Source organism: Peromyscus californicus, unplaced genomic scaffold, assembly GCF_007827085.1.
Source record: "Peromyscus californicus insignis strain IS unplaced genomic scaffold, ASM782708v3 Scaffold_6__1_contigs__length_162567912, whole genome shotgun sequence".
In the NCBI taxonomy this organism is placed as follows: Eukaryota; Metazoa; Chordata; class Mammalia; order Rodentia; family Cricetidae; genus Peromyscus; species Peromyscus californicus.
In genome coordinates, this window is record NW_026294584.1 from 36,463,337 (window position 1) to 36,484,534 (window position 21,198).

The following is a 21,198-nucleotide window of genomic DNA, read 5'->3' on the forward strand; positions in this document are numbered from 1 at the left end:
GTAAGAAGAGGACTGTTTTATGTAGTGTTAGGCATTCTCTGTTCCACCCTGGAGGGCTGTGAGCTCCCTTTGGAGCTCTAATGTCATGTTTCCAGGATGGACTAACTTTCTGACAGCTCCCAAGTTACAGGAGAAAAAGTAAAACATGCTGAAATGATGTTGCCAAGCTTTACTATGAGGGTTAGGGTTTGCTTAAGGAAAGGAAACTACTCCCCAAGGGATGGTACTGGTTTAAAGAACTGAAGTCAACCAGCAATTAATCATAATTATAAGGGCTAGGGAAAGAAGGAAGGGAAGGATGGAAGGATGGATGGATGGATGGATGGAAAGAGAGAGGGAGAGAAGGAACACATATTAGAAATACTTACAGGGACGTCAACATATTTTGCAGCTGCTTTCACCTTAAAGGGGAAAGAAAAAGAAAACCATGAGAATTCTTAGCTGATACATAAGTACTGTGGTAACTGTTAAAAGACAACACAAGAGAACTCATTGAGATACTCACAGTGAATGACAGAATGGATGAAAAGAAAGTGCCTTCATCATACCTAGACAGCTTGGACAGCACCCCTTCCAACACCGAAACAAACTGCAACAGAGTTCATGGTGAGTGGTGAGAATGTTTCTGTGCATACAGTACAAGAGCAGGGCACACAATCCACAAACCAACTTTCTCTAAGACAAAAAAAAAACCTCACAACAAATAAACTGACAGCTGAGTTCAGGCAAACTTGCAATGTTTGTTCTATTACTCTGAACACAAGCGCCAAGATCCTTTCCCATTGCCGAGAACAATACATTCTAAAATACTTTCTAAAAATAAAAAAAAGTGTGGAGCAGAGCAGTACATTTGGCCTGGGATAGCTATGAATGTACTCAAATGACAGACTTACTGAAAACATTACATTGCTTCTTTCTTTTGTGTGTGTGTGTGTGTGTGTGTGTGTGTGTGTGTGTGTGTGTGTGTGATTGAGCCATTCCTGATGATCGGTTTTGTAGATGTCAGTGTCACATCACATTATCACTTTCTCTTTCTCTCCATCCCCCCTCTGATATCTTTAACAAGCATTTACCAGACAGTTCTAATTTCAACAGCCAAAGAACACAGACACAGACACAGACAGACAGGCAGGCAGACAGACAGACACACACACACATTTTTGCAGCCCATGGATTGTTGAGTTGGATACCTCTGCATGTGGCTCAAGAAAGACCTTCAATCAGTGTGGCCCAGAGAAACCAAAAGGCTGAACACCCCTGATTTAAACCATTAATAAGTAAGAATCATTTTCAACTTTAATATAGACATTTATAAACAATGATAAACTAAACTTACCTATCTATCATGTATGACTTGCCTAGAGATCAATTTTTTCTACATATAAAGAAGGGACTGACCACGTGAAGACTGGGCAGAAGAGAGGTGCAACATTCAGGGCTTTTACAATACTGAGAGAAATCTGACACTCTTTAATAAGCATTTATCAAACAGTCCTAATTGTGACACTCAAGGATCATCTCTGCTTCCTGAGGATCAGTACAATGCAGACATCACTTGCTCTACACATGTGGGTGTTGGAGCAGGGAAGGAGTGAAATTCAAATTACTTCAGAAATGTTTTACATATAGAAAGCTTTTCTTTTTCCTCTCTTCTTCCTCCTCCCCTTCTTCCTCTTCCTACCCCCCTCCCTTGCTGTGTTGCTCTGATTGGTTAATAAATAAAGTGCTGATTGGCCAGTGGCCAGGTAGGAAGTATAGGTGGGACAAAGAGAGAGGAGTATTCTGGGAACAGGAGGGCTGAGGGGGAGATGCCAGCCTGCCATCCAGGGAGCAGCATGTAAAGGCAACAGGTAAAGCCATGGAACACGTAGTGACTTACAGATTAATGGAAATGGGTTAATTTAAGATATAAGAACTGGATAGCAAGGAGCCTGCCATGGCCATACAGTTTATAAGTAATATAAGCGTCTGAGTGATTATTTATAAGTGGGCTGCAGGACTGCAGGGGCTTGGCGGGACCCAGAGAGAAACTCTCCAGCTACACTCCCTCCTTCCCCACTTCTCTGTTTTTGTGACAGGGTGTTATGTGTCCCATTCTGGCCTTGGACTCCCCATGTTGTCAAGAATGACTCTGAACTTCTGATACACCGACTTTCACCTTTTGAGTGTGGGAGTACAGGCATGCACCACCATGCCCACTTTATTTAATGCCGAGGATCAAAATCCAGACTTGGTGCATGCTAGGTAAGCAAGCATTCTACCAATCTAGGCTACATACCCAGCCTGCTTGCTACCCTCTCATACACACACACACACACACACACACACACACACACACACACACACACACACACACACATATATATACACACAAAACACACACACACACACACACACACACACACACATATATATGTATATATAAATTTTTGACTGCTATTTATTTTGAGACAGGGTCTCACTATGTAGCCCTCACTGGCCTGGAACTCACTATGTAGATCAGGCTAGCCTCAAGCTCATAGAGATCCAGCTGTCTCTGCCTTGAAAGTGCTGGGATTAAAAGCATGTCACTACACCCTGCCCTAAAACTGTATATACATATACATATGCATGTATTATTTTTATTTGTATGTAAATAAATACAAATAAAAATTTATTCCTGATAATACAGAATTAACTTCATTATTCATACAATTGCAGGAAATCATCAAAAAAAGGGAACATCCTATATATATAACACATATCAGATCCCATACAGGTCTGCCAGGACCTCTAGCACAAGGTAATGATGAGAATGATCAGTTACTAATAGGTAATGTGCTAAAAGCCTCAGAATTTCATAAGAAATACCATGTAAATAGCAAAGGTTTCAAGAAGGATTTCTCCATCACTTGGCAACAGGCTAAGGATATTGTGAAAAAATGTCCTACTTGTTCCATCTATAACCAACTTCCATCACCTGCAGGGAGCAATCCAAAAGTTATACAAAGAAATGAAATTTGGCAGATGGATGTGTTTCATTTTGCAGAATTTGGAAGATTAAAGTATGTACACCATACCATTGACACCTATTCAGGATTTCAATGGGCAACTCCTATGAGTCCTGAAAAGGCTGATTCTGTGATTACACACCTATTAGAAGTTATGGCCATCATGGGAATACCTGTACAAATAAAGACAGACAATGTCCCAGCATATGTCTCCAATAAAATGAGGCAATTCTTTGCTTATTACAATATAAAGCATGTTACAGGTATACCACACAATCCCATAGGCCAAGCAGTCATAGAAAGATCCAATCGAACTTTAAAGGATATGCTAAATAAACAGCAACAGGTAACAATGACTCCTAGAAATAGATTGCATAGTGCTTTATTAACCTTGAATTTTCTCAATGCTGATGAGAAAGGAACAACAGCTGCGGAGAGACATTGGATGACAGACAAAACTCTTGAGCTAAACCAACCGGTTTATTTCAAGGATATGCTGATCTCAGAATGGAAACCTGGATATGTTTGACGTTGGGGAACCGGTTTTGTTTTTGTTTCTGCAGGAGAAGAAAAGCTATGGATACCAACAAAATTAATAAAAATTCGATTCAAACAGGAAAAACCCCTTGATGATGAGAAGTAAAAGATCATCCACCAATGTGACATCTCTACAAGTTGTAAGAAAAATTTAATAATCAAAGGTTGGGGTAGGGTTCTGTTTTTGTCTTTCCAGGATAATGGAAATACCCATCTTCTAGAAATCATAAGGCCTTGGATATCCAGATGTTTACAACAGAAAGAAAGAATCTATTGGTACCAATCTACACACGGTAGAATCTCACTGTCTAACATCTATATCTCTATCAATCTACAAAAGTTGTGGTTCCAATTCAATTATAAGCCAAGCTGGCTTTGGAGATGAAATTGGCTCACTCCTTCTCTAAACCCAAGCATATTGCTAAAAGAAAAGGTTGAGAGATTCTTCAGTCCCATATCAGAAGAGCCCTCTGGTGTGGGACAGAAGGAAACCAATAAAAACGGACCATTGTCTTCAAGATTCTGATTCTCTCCATGCTTACTCTTGACTTCTCAGAATCCTTTCTTTTTTTTTTTTTTTTTTTTTGGTTTTTTCGAGACAGGGTTTCTCTGTGTAGCTTTGCGCCTTTTCCTGGAACTCACTTGGTAGCCCAGGCTGGCCTCAAACTCACAGAGATCCGCCTGCCTCTGCCTCCTGAGTGCTGGGATTAAAGGCGTGCGCCACCACCGCCCAGCTTTCAGAATCCTTTCTTACATGTTATGTCCTCTTTAAATCCAAACTTTCCATTTTGATAACAAATAAGTTTTTCCAATAGCAATCTCTGAAGTCTCCAGAAGGAAGATGGGGCACCAAAAACAACAACTCTACCCAATCCAGAATGATGCCATGGTAATCATCATCATACTACACTTCTTGCCAGAATTTCAGACAATCTTACCCATTACTCTAAGACTAGCTACAGAACCTACAGTTAGTCTAATTGAGATTTAACTATCTGAGCTTCCTCACAGTACCCAACAGAGATACCATCACCCCCTAAACAGCAGGAAACAATTCTAAGAAAACGACGCCTCTTCTCCCTAAGGTTTCATATTTCTCAGGGTTATGGATGATGGTTATAGGGTTGGGGGTGGAAGAAAATATTAGACTCAGACTCAGTATTCTCCTAAAAAAAAAGGAAAAGAAGAAATGGAATGGATAAGTATAAGATATTATGGTAGATTATTGTATGTACTAGTAAACAAATTTAGTAAAATAGCAGCCTTAGATAATTTGCACTGTAATTGGCACTGTTTTGGATTCTTATATGTTGATACAAATGTAAATTATTTTTATATTCCTGTTTAAGATAACTTGTATATTGATACAAATACAGAACTATATTTGCTATAATGTACATATATTTCTACTCTTATTTGAGATATTTGTATATTGATGCAAACATAAATTTATATCTGTCATACTTTATGTATGTTCTACTTCTGTTTAGGATATTCAGTATATTGATATATATTTAAGATTATTGTCATATTGCATATCGCACCATATATTCCTACCTCTGTTATAAATATCTTGTGTATTGTCACAATTTTGAAGTCATCGTTCTTTACCATACATTTGTTTATAGACTGTTTACCTTGTTTACATCAAACCTTAGTCCTTAGGTTATTTTGGTAGATAAAACTTACAGATTTATAGTCACCTATGCTTGTCATCTCTATAGTTACATTAGTTAGGTTATCCAGATTTTCAGATACATAGGTCAGATGGACAGGTATAGACCTAGAGAATACGGCATTTAAATAACTTAGAATTCTGTTGACATGAGACACAATTGCTCCTGGCAGCACCAATTTGATCCCAAGAGAATGTTGGGCTTCTAAGACATTTCCATTTGGAACTTTGTCTTCTTGGCACAAAATGGCCTACTGGGCAAAGAACTGCCCTTGCCTCGACTGCTGACAGTACGAATGCAATGCTGTCCTTTCTGGACAAGCAGGACACAAGGAAAGCGACCACTGTACTCTGCCAAGACAGGGTACGATGGTCTTTCAGAATTCCTGCTTCTGAAAATGGTCTGTCAGATACTCTAGGCCTGTAGCCTATTTGAATGCACCAACAATGCTGAGAAACATTAGGTGACTGTCCAGGCTGCCAGCTGTCTCGGTCTACTCTTGCAAGATTCTCGAAAGTTGCTTGCATCCATCTACCATTTCTCAGGTACCATTATATTCCTTCTTAGGTCTTTGATGGGATTGAAGACTAGCAGTTATAGTTACAACTTAGTATATATATATAATCTCTTAGAACATATTAAGTATTAGATTCAGGTTCTTTAGGATAGGACACCTTTTGGAATGATCTTTGTAACATACCATTTACCTACGCTCTAGACTTCTCTGGATTTTAGTATATGTTTCTTGCTTGATATTGTTTGCATTGATTGTAGTTCCATCTTATCTAGGTCATTATCCCTCATTACTCCTGGACAATATTTGATAATCATTCCTTTGTATATAATCTTGTATTAAGTTAGAACCTTCTTATTTAGACAAAAAGGGGGAGATGTAGTGGGTAGCCATTCCAGCTTTGGTCTGGAAGTTCCAACCCCCATTGAGGCTTCGGTAACTATCACACCTACAAGGCAAGGCCAAGGGAGGGCCCTGAAGACCTGAGATCGGGACGTGCCGCTCTCTCTTCCTGGACCCTGGATGGTGGAGGTTGACCAAGCAGAGCTCCAGAGAACACTGCTGGACTGCGATACACCTTCCCCAGACCCAGCGACCCACCTATCCCTTCATTTGTAAGTTGCGCCACTAATAAACTTTCCTTTTAACTACATGGAGTGGCCATAATAATTTCACCAATATTATTTATTGATGTGTGTGTGTGTGTGTGTGTGTGTGTGTGTGTGTGTGTGTGTATGTGTGTGTGTGTGTGTGTGATGGTATGTACATGGATGTCAGAGGACAATTATTTCTCTCCATTAATCACATGGGTCCCATTCAGGAATCCAATTCATGTTATCAGACTTGGCTGCAAGCACCCTAACTTGCTGAGTCATTTCACTGGTCGATTTTATATTTCTATAATATGAAAAAAGTATTTAGAAATATAAACTCAGAAACTCTTATTTTATTGAGTGAAAACATACATCTGACATGAGGACCAGTGGACAAGTAAAGTAATAAGGACATATTACCCTGCTTCTTTCTTCTGTATATCTAAAATAATATGTACTATTGACAAATTACACACTCCCAAAGGGAAAATCCTGACAAGGTTTTTTAAATACGAAAAGGGAAATTAACGAAGGCTGGTTTTTGTTCACATAGCAGCTTCTTCGACAAAGTGATAATAGTTCTAGGGACATGGCTTATTAGTCTCTGGTGGCCACAGAACTCACTGTGAGCACAGGAGATGATCTTCTCTCTATGGTTGATCAATTACTGCAAAATAGTTTATGCAAAAGAAACAGAAACTTCCCCATAGGCTTCTTCACCACATCATTTGCGACATGATGTAAGAACGCAGAAACACAACCATGCAAATTGCAGACCAAAGTTGCATTTCTTGAGGAGAATTACATTCCGTTGGGTAGCTATCTTCAGGGTTCTAAACAGTGAAAACCACAAAATTAACAATTTGCTCAGGACTCAAAGTCTACCTACTACTTTCTTCCTGCCCATTAAGCTTTCTTACCAAGCACAACTGACTGCCTAGCTCAACTTAATGTGGTTTGCCAAGACCCAGAAGATCAATTCTCCAGGGCTCTGTCAGACCAAGGGAAGGGAATTCCAGACTTAATGGCCCTCTGTGGAAAATGCCTCATCTCTTATAGCTCAAATGTTGAGAGCAAGTGTGTGCCAGGTGATCTTATTTGCTATGAGGAGAGACGACTACTATGGTTACCTGACAACCTGAGGCATCAAAGGCACAGCTCACGTTTAGTCACTCTGCTAACACAGGTGAATAGTGCTAAGGGCAGGGTAAAGTAGAGGCAAAAATCCTCCGGGCAGATGTAGAAGATGAGGAGTCAAGTTGTCGCTCTGCTGCTCTCTGGATATTGGGTCGCTTTGCTTCTCTTGCCTCATGGGGAAGATGAAGCTACTCAGCTCACCTGACTCGGATAGCACGAAAAACTCTGGAGGTCATTACTATGAAAAGATTGAAAATAGCAAATACTAAAGAAATAGAAAGAAGGAGCATGTCCGGTGTGATTAGTTATAGTCATGATTTTTCTGAATATCTAAATATGTTGAGTCACAAGTTAAGGAGGCCAGTTCAGTGACAAGGCGTAATAATGAGTTTGGCTCACAGACAGTAGGTCTGAGTCAGTGCGCTCTATGGAGGTGTCTAGAGGTGGGTAGAGTTGAGGCTGTTGGACCACTTCAACCCTGCCTGCTTTGAGCACAGTTGGTGGAGAGCACGAGAGAAAGGCTTTGAAGACAGGCGGTCTGTCCTAGAGCCCAAGTTCTTCACCATCATGCCACAGAACTGAGAAAACTGAGATAATCTAGTAAAACATGTGCCCAAGCACCTAAGAAGTGCTTGATGAGTGTTACTTTGTTACAATTATCATTAAACAACTAAGACAGAAAGGACAAGCATGAAAGAGATCTAGGCCTCTTCTCAGGAATATACAAAGTCGTGGAAGAAAAAGACATGAACACAAATGAGCTCGGCGTGAGCCAGATGTGGCTTACGTAGCTGGGCACACAGTACACCGAAACTGGAGGAGAGAAAGAATGATTTTGAAGGATTTACAGTTTAAAAAAAAGTAGATAACCCCATGGAGGTTTGGACTGCAAGACAGCAAAAATGGAGCTGAGGAGATGACACTTAGGAAGCCTCTTGGATAGGAACTGAGGGAGAAATTTCTCTACTGAGGCACCTGGTAGCCTGTCTTGTCTTCTCTGGATATACAGCACTGCTGGACTATGTCAGAGTAAATCCTATGCCACACACAGTATTCTTTGCTTCCATTTCAACAATAGCAGGAAGCCTCTGTTTGGGTTCCTCCCTGTCCCAAATGGTCCCCAGGGAGGCACAAACACAGGAGAGACTCTGAGGGCTTACCGAGATTGCACCCCTGGGATCAACCAAGCCAGCCCCAGTTCCTACAGGAAGGTTTTCTTTGTAGGACTGTTGTTGAGGCCCTCATGATGGAAAAGCTACCTTCCAAGACAGACTTTATTAAAATCAAGATTAGTGATGGCATATTTTCCATTTGGCTTTTAATTGCACAAAACAGCAAGAATCCAAAGAAATCCATCTAAATGCTGAGCTTCCTTGCTGCATCTTTAACTGCTTCCTGTGAACTTTCTCCATACAGCTCTGGGAGATTATAAATACTTATGGCTTTGCCTTGTGATTCCTGCTCTCCTGAGGGTGTCGGGTTGGAATGAAACACTGCGATTTCTTTGTTTCCCTGTTCTTTATCGTTCATGTCATGCACAGGGTTTGTTTGAGTAACATTTAACACTTGGAGTCTGTCTGGATAATTACTGTCTTTGCCTCATGATACGAACTCTCAAGGAAATGCAGGATGAAAGCACTCTGAAGTGACTGGTGAGACAAAACATGAGGAGTACCACAAGGCACGATGGTTTAAATAGTATGCTGAATTCTGAGAGGATATAAGAACCATTGCAACAGGCTGTGTGATTCATATGTTTGTAGCAGGATATAAAAACCATGAATTCTGAGAAGTGGTGGGCACTACAGACTGCTGGGTTCTTCACAGGGCTACTGCCTTGTCAGCCATGGAGTAAACAAGGGACAGTGACATCATTTCCAGTGCAAATTTTAAATTTTCCCACAGAAAGGACAGCATTCACAGGAAGACTGATCACGAAAAAAAAATGCATGTTATTGTGGGTAAAAGCAAGGGAGACTCGGGATATTGATTAGCAGAGGCTTTGTGGTTAAGATCAGGACTAACTCGTATTAAAATTTCACACACAACCAGATCATCAGAGCCTGAAAGAAAATAGGTTTTCTTCCCTCAACAGAATGTCACTAATATGATGGCTCTTTTCTCCTCTTTCTCCAACTGTGAACCAGTTCCTTGATGCTTTGCTGTGACCCTGAAAACATCTTTCTAGATCACAGACATCTGTGTGAAGGATGGGTAGTGCTTGACAGGATGTATTTGTTTGTAAAGTATCATGTCCTGCAAGAATTTCTAAGACAGTTCCCCAAACACCACACCTGGCCCAGATGTTCTCAAACCCTGTGTTTCCTCACTGTTCCTTCCTCCTTGGTTCTCCCCAGTGCAGTGGCCTGCTGTGTTTCCCACCTCCCTGCGAACACTCCTTAACAGAGTTTGCCATACCTTTTAAGCACATACTTAGATTTAACCAGGTACCTTCTACATATATGGCCTTGATCCAAAGAAGCAAATTTAGTCAAAATAATTTTACCAGGCTGAGTTGGCAAGATATTATCATCATATCAAGGCAGTCAGGTGACATTTACTCTCTGTCCACCTTATTTCTCAGAGGAATTCAGGATAAAGCATTCTATGTTCTTAGAAAGAACATGTGGACCCACACATTACTTTATGAATCTCCATATATCTAGATAATCAGTGAGAAAGTATTTTCCTTCCAATATCCCCTTCTCCTTTTTTCCTTTTCAACAACATTTGGAGATCAAGGAAGTTGAGCATTCTTATGATGCTCTTTTAGTTCATACCCAGACAAACATATATCCCTCAGTGATGGGGATATATCCTGACAGTTGATAGTTTTCTTATTCTTGGCTCTCTTAATTCTTTGTCCTGACCAACACCCCCTAGTTTTCCTTTGGTATCCTCATCACTACATACAACGAATTCCATCTTCATCTCTCAACTTACAGATAGCCTCCTTGCCACCTCCAGCTACCTGTTAAAACCAGTCTTGTGGCGTGTATGCCTGTGTAGAACTAACATCAAATAAGCGTGTCCTTGGGCTGGCTGGTACAACCCACATACAAGGTGATAGCACTAGAGCATGGAGTGACCACTCCTTCACCCTGTGATCTTCTTGAGTTCTGTAGGCTGCTGTAGAAAGGTTACAGGCTTAGGGGCCAGCAGGGTTCTACTAGTTTGGACCTTGTGACCTCAATTATCTATTTTCTCATTTGTGAAGGGGAGAACTGTAATGTGGGCATCAGGTCCACCCTGGGAGGTGTGGCCACACAGGCGGGGCTCCAGACCTTTCTCTCAGTCAGAGCAGGTTAACTTCAGTGAGCGTTAACGTTTTATTTTTCTTACTATCCCAAATCTTGGGCAACTTAGTTTTTAACACAAAGTGTTAAATAAATAACACAATAAATACAGTATTTAGTATTAGACTTAGATTTAGCATTCTATCTACCATTTTTTTCCCCTTGGTAAAAATGCTCTCAGTTCCCTTCTCTGGGAGCACCTCTGTGTCATCCCTCTGCTTTCCACTTCTCTGGGGGCTGCAGCTACAGCACTTCAGGCCTGGGAGTAACAGCTACTGAGGGTGCATCATTTCAAATTATCACATTGATAATTTTGTCCCACACACTTCCTCTCCCCGTTCCATATCCAAGGATCTCTGCTGGTATCTCCCTTGGATATCTCAAACTTAATCATACCGTGACCCATAATGTCATCATGATCTTTCTCTCCAAGTCTGTTTCTCTTTGCAGGGCACCTGAATCACCGAATGACACTTGATTCTTTTCTGTGATTCATGTCATAAACCTAAGGGTAGCCCTTAATGTTTGCTGCCCTTGTGTTGTACTAAACCCTGCTCATGGTACATCTTAAATGTTTGGGATTAGTTTCCCAGAGGTCAAAGTAAAAGCCTTCTGCGAAGTCTGTTTGCTATAGGCCATCTGATGAATCTTCTAATACAGAGCTGGTTAATTCTTCACCCCACCTTGCACCTCTCCCATCTTCTCAATGACTTCCTACTGCTCTTGGGATCAAGGCTCAAAACTCCTTAGCACATCCTATCAGCTTCTCCTCACCTCTTTCAGCTTCATTTTACACCAGGCCCCGGTGCCTGCAGCGTCTTCTACCTAACTGCTATGTCCCTCTTTTTCTGGTTGACTCATTGTTTAGAATTCAGCTTCTGCTTGAGAAAACTTACGCTGCCCTCCAAGTGCATGAGTCACTATGTCATATGATTTGTGATACACAACGCACTTGTCTGGATGTAATGTTTGTTAGCTTGTTTCTCCCCAGAGATCAGAAAACTCCCCAAAGAGCGGGACCTTGACTGTTTTGCTAGCACTGTATCCCTGGCATTGAGCACACTGCCTGGCACACAGCTGCATCTTGAAAATCTGTGATGCCTCAGGACCATGAATTTCAATTTTTGTGTGTGTGTATGTCTTGTCCCTTTCCACTAGAATCTTTTAAAACAATATGTAATCTCATGAGAAGCGATTTTTTTAAAATGTTCCAGGTAACAGGCAGAACTGACTCAGAGCACTGACACTGAAGTTGGTTTGTTTAGTATCTTCCAGATGCACTTTCATCTTCTTTTAATACTAGTCACTTAACAAACACCGTTGCATGAGACGCCCTCTACACAGTATGAAGTATAATGGAGAAAGAGAATGAGATTCTTGATTGCGAGAGACAGAGAGACTCACATGTGAACACATGGTAAGTGGTAGAGGAAGGTTTGGATGACAAATTAAATTTGCCTAGGGGGCTTAGAAGGCTTCTAGGAAGGAAATTAGAGACTATTTCGGTGGAATTATGAGAGGGAAGGAAGAAAGAGCATCTGAGCAGGGAGTTGGGTCATGAAAAGGTACAGAGGTTAGATAGGTAACGGAGAAATCACTAGGATGCTGGAAACACTAGAGCCTGGGATGTGAGTAAGAGTGTGGGAGGGACAAAAGTGATTAGACTGAACAAGACTTGGAGGTGATACCTGGTGTATGTGTGAGCCTCTTCCAAACTATCCCAAGGATTCTTAATCTTCTGTATGATATTACTCTGAATTGTTAGGAATTTGTAATAAAGGATACTAGGGCAGGTTAAGGTAAGAATGATGTAGTCTCAAACACTGTATCATCACGAATATTATGCTGTCTAGTAAGTGCTCTCCAAATGCATCAACAGCCACTTCTCATGGGACATTAACAAAACCAAGTGCCGGGTACAATTTAGAAAATGATGGCACAGCAATAAGGCACAGGTGACAGGGACCAGGAATGATTGCACAAGCAAGAAGGAGCACCTTGAAGGCACGGCCTACCTTGTGGTCTGAAAAACACTCCAGCTGCATTGTGGAGACAATTGGTGGAAGGGAAACCTGGTGGCAATCTTCGAGGTATGGATTTCAACGGACATTGAACAGAGGGTAGCAGCGAGAATAGAATGGGGTAGAAAGGGGCATGTTCAGAAGATTGACTCAATAGGCTCTGGCATCCTCTCATGTGAGGAGCTTCAAAGGGCTCTAAGAAGGATCCTGGGATAAAGACGCTTTTACAATGAGGAGACAATATCAATGGACTCAGGAAATGCAGATGAACAGCATTTAGGTTGAAGGTGATGTGCACATTCTCACAGCAACTGATTTGTGCAGGTAGGCAGGAGGCCACTGGAAATAGGGGCTTGCAGGGCAAAAAGAAGAGCAATAATAGAAACAAACAGTACTTAAAGCATACAAGCTTCTGCCCTAAGCCTATCTGCATTAGTTAGGTGGTGATGGTACACCCTTTAATCCCAGCACACGGGAGGCAGAGGCAGGCTGATCTCTATGAGTTCATCATAGGGTCATCCTGGTCTACAGAGCAAGTTCTAGGATAGCCAAGGCTACACAGAGAAACTCCGTCTCAAACAAACAAACAAAAAAGATTATCCACATTAGCTTTATACTAACAGATGTTTCTTCACAATACTGTATTCATATTAATAAATATTATTAATACCGTTAAATGATACTACCACATCATACAGTATATTATAAAGTCCTTCTAGTTTATAATTGGGGAAATGAAGCCACAGTTAGTCTGCTTAAGTAGATCTAGGTGAGACAAAGAGTGGGGGAATTCCAGTGCAGGTCTGAGGTCGGGTTTCGGCCATGATTCAATACCGCCTATCACATGAGTGCTTATGGAATCACCAGCATGTAGTTAAGCCAGAAGAATGCCACAGAAATTTGTAGCATGAGTTCAAAAGACTAATGAAACCCTTCAGGATATTTCCTAGACACATGTGCTGAGTGCTGTGAAGACATCAGATATAGAAGAGGATATAGACATGGAAACGAAGAGAGGAAACACAAAGGAAGTGTGGGATCACTAAGTGAGGCTTCTTATTGAGCCAGAGGCATCTACTGTATTTATCAATACGCAGAGAACCATGAACATACTGGAAGAGAGTTCCGAGATAAGTGGTGAAATAGAAACGTGATTCTGTGAGTGGGAGAAGTCATGGCAACAAAAGAGATAAACTGTTCTCAGGAAAGTGAGAAGGAGCGCTAGGAACAAAGGAGGAGGTGACGGGAAAGTCAAGAGCACAGAGGAGCAGAAAGCCACAGGGAGGAAACTGGACAGCAGTTGCAACTCCCACTCCAGCTGCCCAGGAGTCAGAGGAGCCCCACACAGCAAGCATGACGTCAGTCCAGAGAGCACAGGAAGCCACGTGACAACAGAGGCCCCAGTCAGAAGACAATCTAAAGCCAGCGCAGAGATCGGCAGTGCACCGACTCCTGCAGCGCAACCTAGCTTAATGGCAGAGACTCATGGCATTGCGCACCATGGAGTGCTATGCCCAGGAGCCACCTGAAAGTGGGCCTACTATTCGGGGCCAAACCATGCCAGGGGTCACAAAACATAGAACAATCACAAATTAGGGTGCCTAGTACACTCTGCCACAGTGTCTGGGTAGGAGATGGCTATGGCCGACTGTCATGGAGAGGGCGGATCTGTCACAAGCCCACTGAAAAGTTTAAAAAGCTAGAGGTGCCAGCCATGGAGGGCAGAATGGTTGTGTGCTCCACTCTCTGTAGCAAATATGAGACTGGTCACATGTGGCATGTGGTTTATTATGGGGCCTAGTCTGAAAGAACTGAGACCGAGAACATTGAATTACTTGGTTCCTACAGTTCAACGCCCCCCCCCCCCCGCCCCTCCCCCCAGCTCAGAACTCAGTTGTCTGTTAGACAGCCACACTTGCTGAGACAGTTGGAGACATATCATAGCTTAGACACTTGCCACAGCCCCAGCTTCACAAACTAAGGCCCCTAGAGAAAACAAATGGCTGCCAGAGGGCTGTGGTATATTCAAAATCAAACCTTGTAGGAAGTGCAAGGCAGGGCCTGTGCAAGCAGACACGCATGTATAATGCACCATCCTGTTCAGTGAGAATGAAGAGAAATTGCAAACCTCAGCTGAGACCACCACCTGGGAAGGATCTTCTCTTATCCAAGGTAAGAGGAGACTTCTTTTTAAATTGATTTTTCTTTTCCTTCTTACTTTTATTTAATATATGCATACATATATACTTTTAAACTGTATTTTTTTGCACCCTATCTTTTATCTTCTCACTTTTTTTCCATTTTGACTTTCTTCCTTCTTCAAAAAAGTATCTTCCTTTTTTCTTTCCTGTCCTCCTTTAAAATCATCTTATTAATTTTACATTCATTAGTTTAAAATATTTATCTTATTTTTAACAATGTGTATGTGTGTGCATGCATGTGCCCAAGAGTACAGGTGCGTGTGGAGGCCAGATGGGTTGGATTCCCTGGAGCTGGAATTATAGATGGTTGTGAGCTGCCTGATGTGGGTGCTGAGAACTGAACCCGCGTCCTCTGAAAGGGCAGTGTTTGAATGAGAATGACTCTAATAGGCTCATATATTTCAATACTTGGTTCACAGTTGATGGGACTGTTTGGGGAGGGGTAGGAGGTGTGAACTTGTTGTGGTAAATCACTGGGGGCAGACTTGGAGATTTCAAAAGACTAGTGCCCTTTTGAGTTAGCACTCTTTACTTCCTGCCTGTGGATGGAGATGTGAGCTTGGTTGGTCATGGTATTTTATCACAGAAATGGAAAAGTAGCTAAAACACATTCTTGACTTCTGAGCCCTCTCTCCAGTCCCACATTCATTAACTTTTAATGGTTTTGTTTATTTAATATAATTTTATCCTTTCCTATCTTTGGTAGTGTACCTGTTTTAAATGTTTTTTCAAACCATATTCCCATATCTTGTTTGTATTTGCATTGTTGCTGTGGTTTGTTTTCTCTTCTCTGAGAAGTGCAGGGAATCATGTCCTTAGGAGAAAGCTGCTCATAAACTCAGTTAAACAGAAGAAATATTCATCCCAATAGATGAGCAAATCTCAAGTAGAAGAAATACAGAAAAACAAGGTAGCATTACTCATGCAAGAATTTGTGCTCTCCCTCTAACATGTGGATGCTGGGGATCAAACCTAGGTCATCAAGCATGGACACAAATGCCTCTCATCTTTCATGATTCTTCAGTAACTAGATAAACTAATAAAAAAACCACCCAATTTAAAAAAAATGATGAATGAAATCAAAGAAAATATAAACAATCTGCTGAATGACTTAAAAAGTAAAGACAGCCGGGTGGTGGTGGCACACACCTTTAATCCCAGCACTCGGGAGGCAGAGCCAGGCGGATCTCTGTGAGTTCGAGGCCAGCCTGGTCTACAGAGTGAGTTCCAGGAAAGGCGCAAAGCTACACAGAGAAACCCTGTCTCGAAAAACCAAAAAAACAAAAAAAAAAGGTAAATCCAGGATTTGATCGAGCAATTCAAAAGAGACTTACACATTTCAGGAAGGAGGTAAACTGAATTCTCAGAAACAAAAATATCAGTGACCCAGAAAAAAACTCATCTAAAAGATTCACCAACAAAGTGGAAGAAAGACTATCCGGGTGTGAAGATAAGATTGATGGATTATTACATTCAGATAGTAATGAAGAAAAAATATAACAAAACATACATGACATAAAGAATATGATTAAGACACCCATATTGAAAATAACTTATACTGATGAAGGACCAGAGATGCATTCTAGATGTAGAGAAAACAAATTTGATGAATTAATATGAAAATTTCCCTAAATCTTGGGAAAGATAAGGATATGCAGGTACAGGCAGTGTTCAGAACCCCAAACATACATAGCCAGAAAAGCTTTTCACATGACATTGTGAACTATTAAAGGTATATAACGAAAAAGAATGTTGAAAGCTGTAATAGATGTGCAAGTCCCTTATAAAGGCACACTCATCAGGATGACAGCAAACCCTCTCAAGGATGGGAAGGCGTGGAAGACAGGGTGGGGCGAATGAGAGAGAGTGAGCTACCTAGTTTATTATCTGAAGTACAGCCATTCTTAGAAACTGGAAGGGAAACAAAACATTTCAATATAAGCATAAACAAGAGGAATGGGTGACAGGTGCGCCAGAATTATAAAACATGCACAAAGTAATCCCACAGAGAGAAAAAAGAAAGAAAAACGTAAGATGAGCACAGCAGTGACGAAAGCACACCAGGAGAGCAGGTATTCAAACGACAAACAGGAGCAAATCAAACACGATTAATTCAGTGAACCATCAAAATGAAGGACAGAAAAAGAAATGAATGCGAGTTATTAAAGTTATCAGAAGAAAAATAAAGGGAAAGAAAATAGTACATAACTTTCAGTACTAACCTTTAATATAATGTTCTTAATTTCTGACTGAAAAATGAATACTGGTCAACTAGATTAAAAACAAGACCCCCATAATTCATTGCCTCTAAGAAATTCAGCTTTGAATGATATTTAAAGCAATTAGGAGTAACTATATTCATACCCAACAAACACACTTCAAGCCAAAATTTGTCAGAAGAAGACATAGGTTATGGTTATTACATATTGATAAAGAGAGCAATTCATCCAGAAGATAAGACTTCTCACACACACACACACACACACACACACACACACACACACACACACACACGCATGCACGCATGCACGCATGTGCACGCACATGCAGGTGCACATGTATGTACAAAACACTAAATTTCATATAACAAAAACCACAGGGTATAAAGAGACAGACAGGTCATAATTCAAATACCGTGGGTGAGAATACTATATTCTGATCTACAGATAGGTCACTCAGTCCACAAAAGAAATGAACAATACTGGACTTATTTAGACCACAGGCCTAATAAACTGAGCCATTTATACAGGATTCTAATTAACAGCACACACATTTTTTCATCAACATTTGGATCTTTCTCCAAAACAGACCATATTTTAGGACATAAAACAAGTCTTAGCATGTATAAGAGCACTGAAATATCTTATCAGACTATAATAGAGTGAAACCACAAGTCAACAGCAAAAGAAATTATAGAAGTACAAAAACACAGAGATTGAACACTGCATTTTAAAGGGAATAATGGATCAATGAAAGGAAAGTGGAAAAATTCTTGGATTCAAGTGAAAATGGAAACACAGGGCCTGAGATATAACTCGGTGGATAACAACAAACACTGTTCTCCAAGAGGACCCATGTTCAGTTCCCAGTACGTCAGGTAATTCACACCAGAGCATGGAGCATCTGATGCTTCCGGCCTCTGTGGTCTCCTACACTTGTGTGCACAAATCCACACACAGACATACAATTAAAAACAATAAAAAAAATCTTAAAAATACAAAAATGGAAGCCAGCATACCAGAAACCATGAGATACACCAACGCGGGGAAGCTTACCGTTTCGAGTGACTACATTAAAATAATAAATTAACAATGTAACTCAAGGTCTCAGTGAAACAACTAAACCCCAAGTTAGCAGATATAAATAAACACCAGAGAGGGAAACAATACTGACACAAAAGAATAAAATAAAGATCAATAAAACAAAGAGCTGGTTCTTTTAAAGGATAAAACTGATGAACCCTTAGCCAAACTAACTAAAAGAAGAGAGAAAAGACTCAGATAAATAAATAAACAGGAAAGCAGAGAGAGAGACAGAGACAGAGACACACACAGAGAGAGAGAGTATAGACACTGATAGGGTCATTAAGGAGTGTATTTAAAAAATAGGTATTTTATGTATATTGCTGTTTTGCCTACATGTATATCTGTATATCTGTACTACATGAGTGCCTAGTACCCGAGGAGGTCAGAAGAGGGCATCATATCCCTAGAATTGGAGTTTCAGATGTGGGTGCTGGGAATCAAATCTGAGTCCTCTGGAAGAGTGGTCAGTATTCTTAACTACTGAGCCACCTCTCCAGCCAATCACTTAGGAATATTTGAAAACTTAAATTGCAGTAAATTGAAAAATATGTAAGACATAGCCAAATTCCTAGACATAACTACCCAAATTGAAGCAAAAGGATATAAATATATCAACAATAAACATTGAGTTGAAACTGTCATAAAAACAAAACTAAAAACAAAGGCAAGCCCAGGGCTGAATGAATTCATAGCTAATTCTGCCAGGCGTTTAAAGGGGAAATAACACCAATACATCTCCAACTATATCTTGAAATAGAAAGGGAAGGAATGCTTATATTAAATATGGACACTCCTCCTCTTCCCAGATGTCTCATTTAGAGTCACCGGAGACTGAGGCATTGTACAATGCATCTGAACACATCACAGCTAATTTTCTGGCATGATTTTCTAAGAACTGTTGTATAAAATGTATTTTCTTTCCTTAATGAATAAACTCACCATTTATCCACTCCTCAGACCCTAGCAGCTGGCCCACTTGGAGACCATGTCAGTTGGCTTAATGGGCTTATATTGCTAGCAATCCAGGGAGCCTGCTTAATGATCAAAGGAATTTATTTGAGGTTAACTCACAAGACAGAATAAAGGAATTTGTTGCAGGATCCTGGAAGGGTAAGGCACAGTCCAATACAGTTCTCTGGCTAGCTCTGCCCTCATCCGTATCAGCATCCAAAACCATGAGGCAGCGAAGAGAGAGAGCATGTAGGGCATTCCAGGTCTTAAGGGTTCCCCAGCGGCCATGCCCCAGGGGCATGTACCTCAAGGTCACAGGCAGGTGTAACAGCTACCTGCTACCTCACCAGGGGCAGTGCTTCAGGGTATGGCTCAAACAGTCACCCACTACATTGGCTCAAACAAAACTTGTTCTCATGGTGACTGATGAAATGTGTTTTTTCTAAAGATAATTTGTAAATACTGGAAGAAGAAATTGATTGTTCAAATGGATGGGCACCAACATATGAATGATGAAATCAAAGAAGGATGATACACCAAAGAAATATAATAAACCTCTATCGATCCTAAAGAAATGGAAATACAAGCCAGGTGGTGGTGGCGCATGCCTTTGATCCTAGCACTTGGGAGGCAGAGGCAGGCAGATCTCTGTGAGTTTGAGTCCAACCTGGTCTACAGGTGAGTTCCAGGACAGCTAGGGCTGTTACAGAAAGAAACCCTGTCTTGAAAAATCAGGAAATAATGGAAATACACAAAGTGTCTGATACAGAATCCAAAACAATCACCTTAAAGAAGCTTACTGAGACCCCATTGCTGAAGATACCACACACTTTGTTTAGAGGTCATGAAGAAATCAAGGTGGTAATGACCAGGAAGCTTCCTCCCTGCTGGTGACTGACTTTCATACTGGCAGGTACTATTTAGGCTGATGTGAGAGGAAAGGTCTTCAACAGACTTACACAGCTATGAACCCTGAAAACTCCAATAACTAGTGTGGCAAGGTATGCCCATGGGTTCAATAGGGGCAGAAACGTTATAGGAGTAACCAGCTTCTTTCCGAGTGGATTTAAGGTTTGTTCCCCAGGAGGAAATGCATGCCTGGTGCTGTAAATCTAGCCAAGAATCCATGGTTGTGGAGTTCATAGGCTCCAAGGGTGAATCTACTACTATTATTTTGTTAAATGGACATAGTATCCACTTGCCTTCTAAACTTATATTCTTATGCCCATAGACAAGTGCAGCTTCTAGGCCACATTAGACAAGTTGGGTTTTACTTCTGGACAGTGAGTGATAGGCAGTAAATGCAGAAGTTCATTACTAGTCAAAGTATATTGAATAAGCAACTGTAGAGTGCTCATGCACAAATGGGACCATCTTGGAGGAGGAGGAGGATAAAGATGGTAAGAGCCAGAGACTGGAGAGGACCATAGTGAAAAAGTCTTCTGGATATTATGGGAATACTAAATGCATGAACTCACAGAAGCTGTGGTTGTCTGCACAAGAGATACTCAAGTTCAATGCAGTCAGTTTTCAAGTTTGGAGTGGGAGGGGCTCATGAGTCCACACCCCTTGGTGAGGACCTATTGACAGTTAGTGGCATCTAGGGTGTGAGAGTCAGTTTTCTTTTAGGGTGTGGCTCCTGGTAGGTCTACTGTGCTCCTTTGGATGGCCTCATACCCGTAAGTAGATGGGTAGCACAAACTGGACTTGGTGGGTTATTAAAATTAAAAAAGAAAAGGACACAAAGTAGTGTGAATGAGGAGTGGATCCTGGATGGACCTGGGAGGAGTTATGGGGAGGAATTTGAGGTGAATATGGTCAAAATACAGGGTATGCATGTATAAATTCTGAAATAATCAATAAAGTATCATATTAACAAAGTAGCTTACTATACTATATGAGAACACAGAAGCTAGGTAAATCAGGAAAACACATAAACAATAAGTTAAATAAGGAGACAGAAATAATAAAAAGAAT

The 21,198-nt window shown here is 40.9% G+C and overlaps 1 protein-coding gene across 4 annotated transcripts in view; it reads right to left on the minus strand.

Annotated features, from left to right (window-relative positions):
• Positions 1–21,198, minus strand: part of Cadps2 (calcium dependent secretion activator 2) — a 542,094-nt gene that overhangs the window by 38,550 nt on the left and 482,346 nt on the right. For all 4 annotated transcript variants that reach the window (XM_052722147.1, XM_052722145.1, XM_052722146.1 and 1 more), the window contains 2 exons: positions 506–589; positions 369–401 (listed from right to left, as the gene is read on the minus strand). In XM_052722147.1, the coding sequence (XP_052578107.1) occupies positions 369–401; positions 506–589 (117 nt within the window). The remainder of the gene's footprint in view (positions 1–368; positions 402–505; positions 590–21,198) is intronic.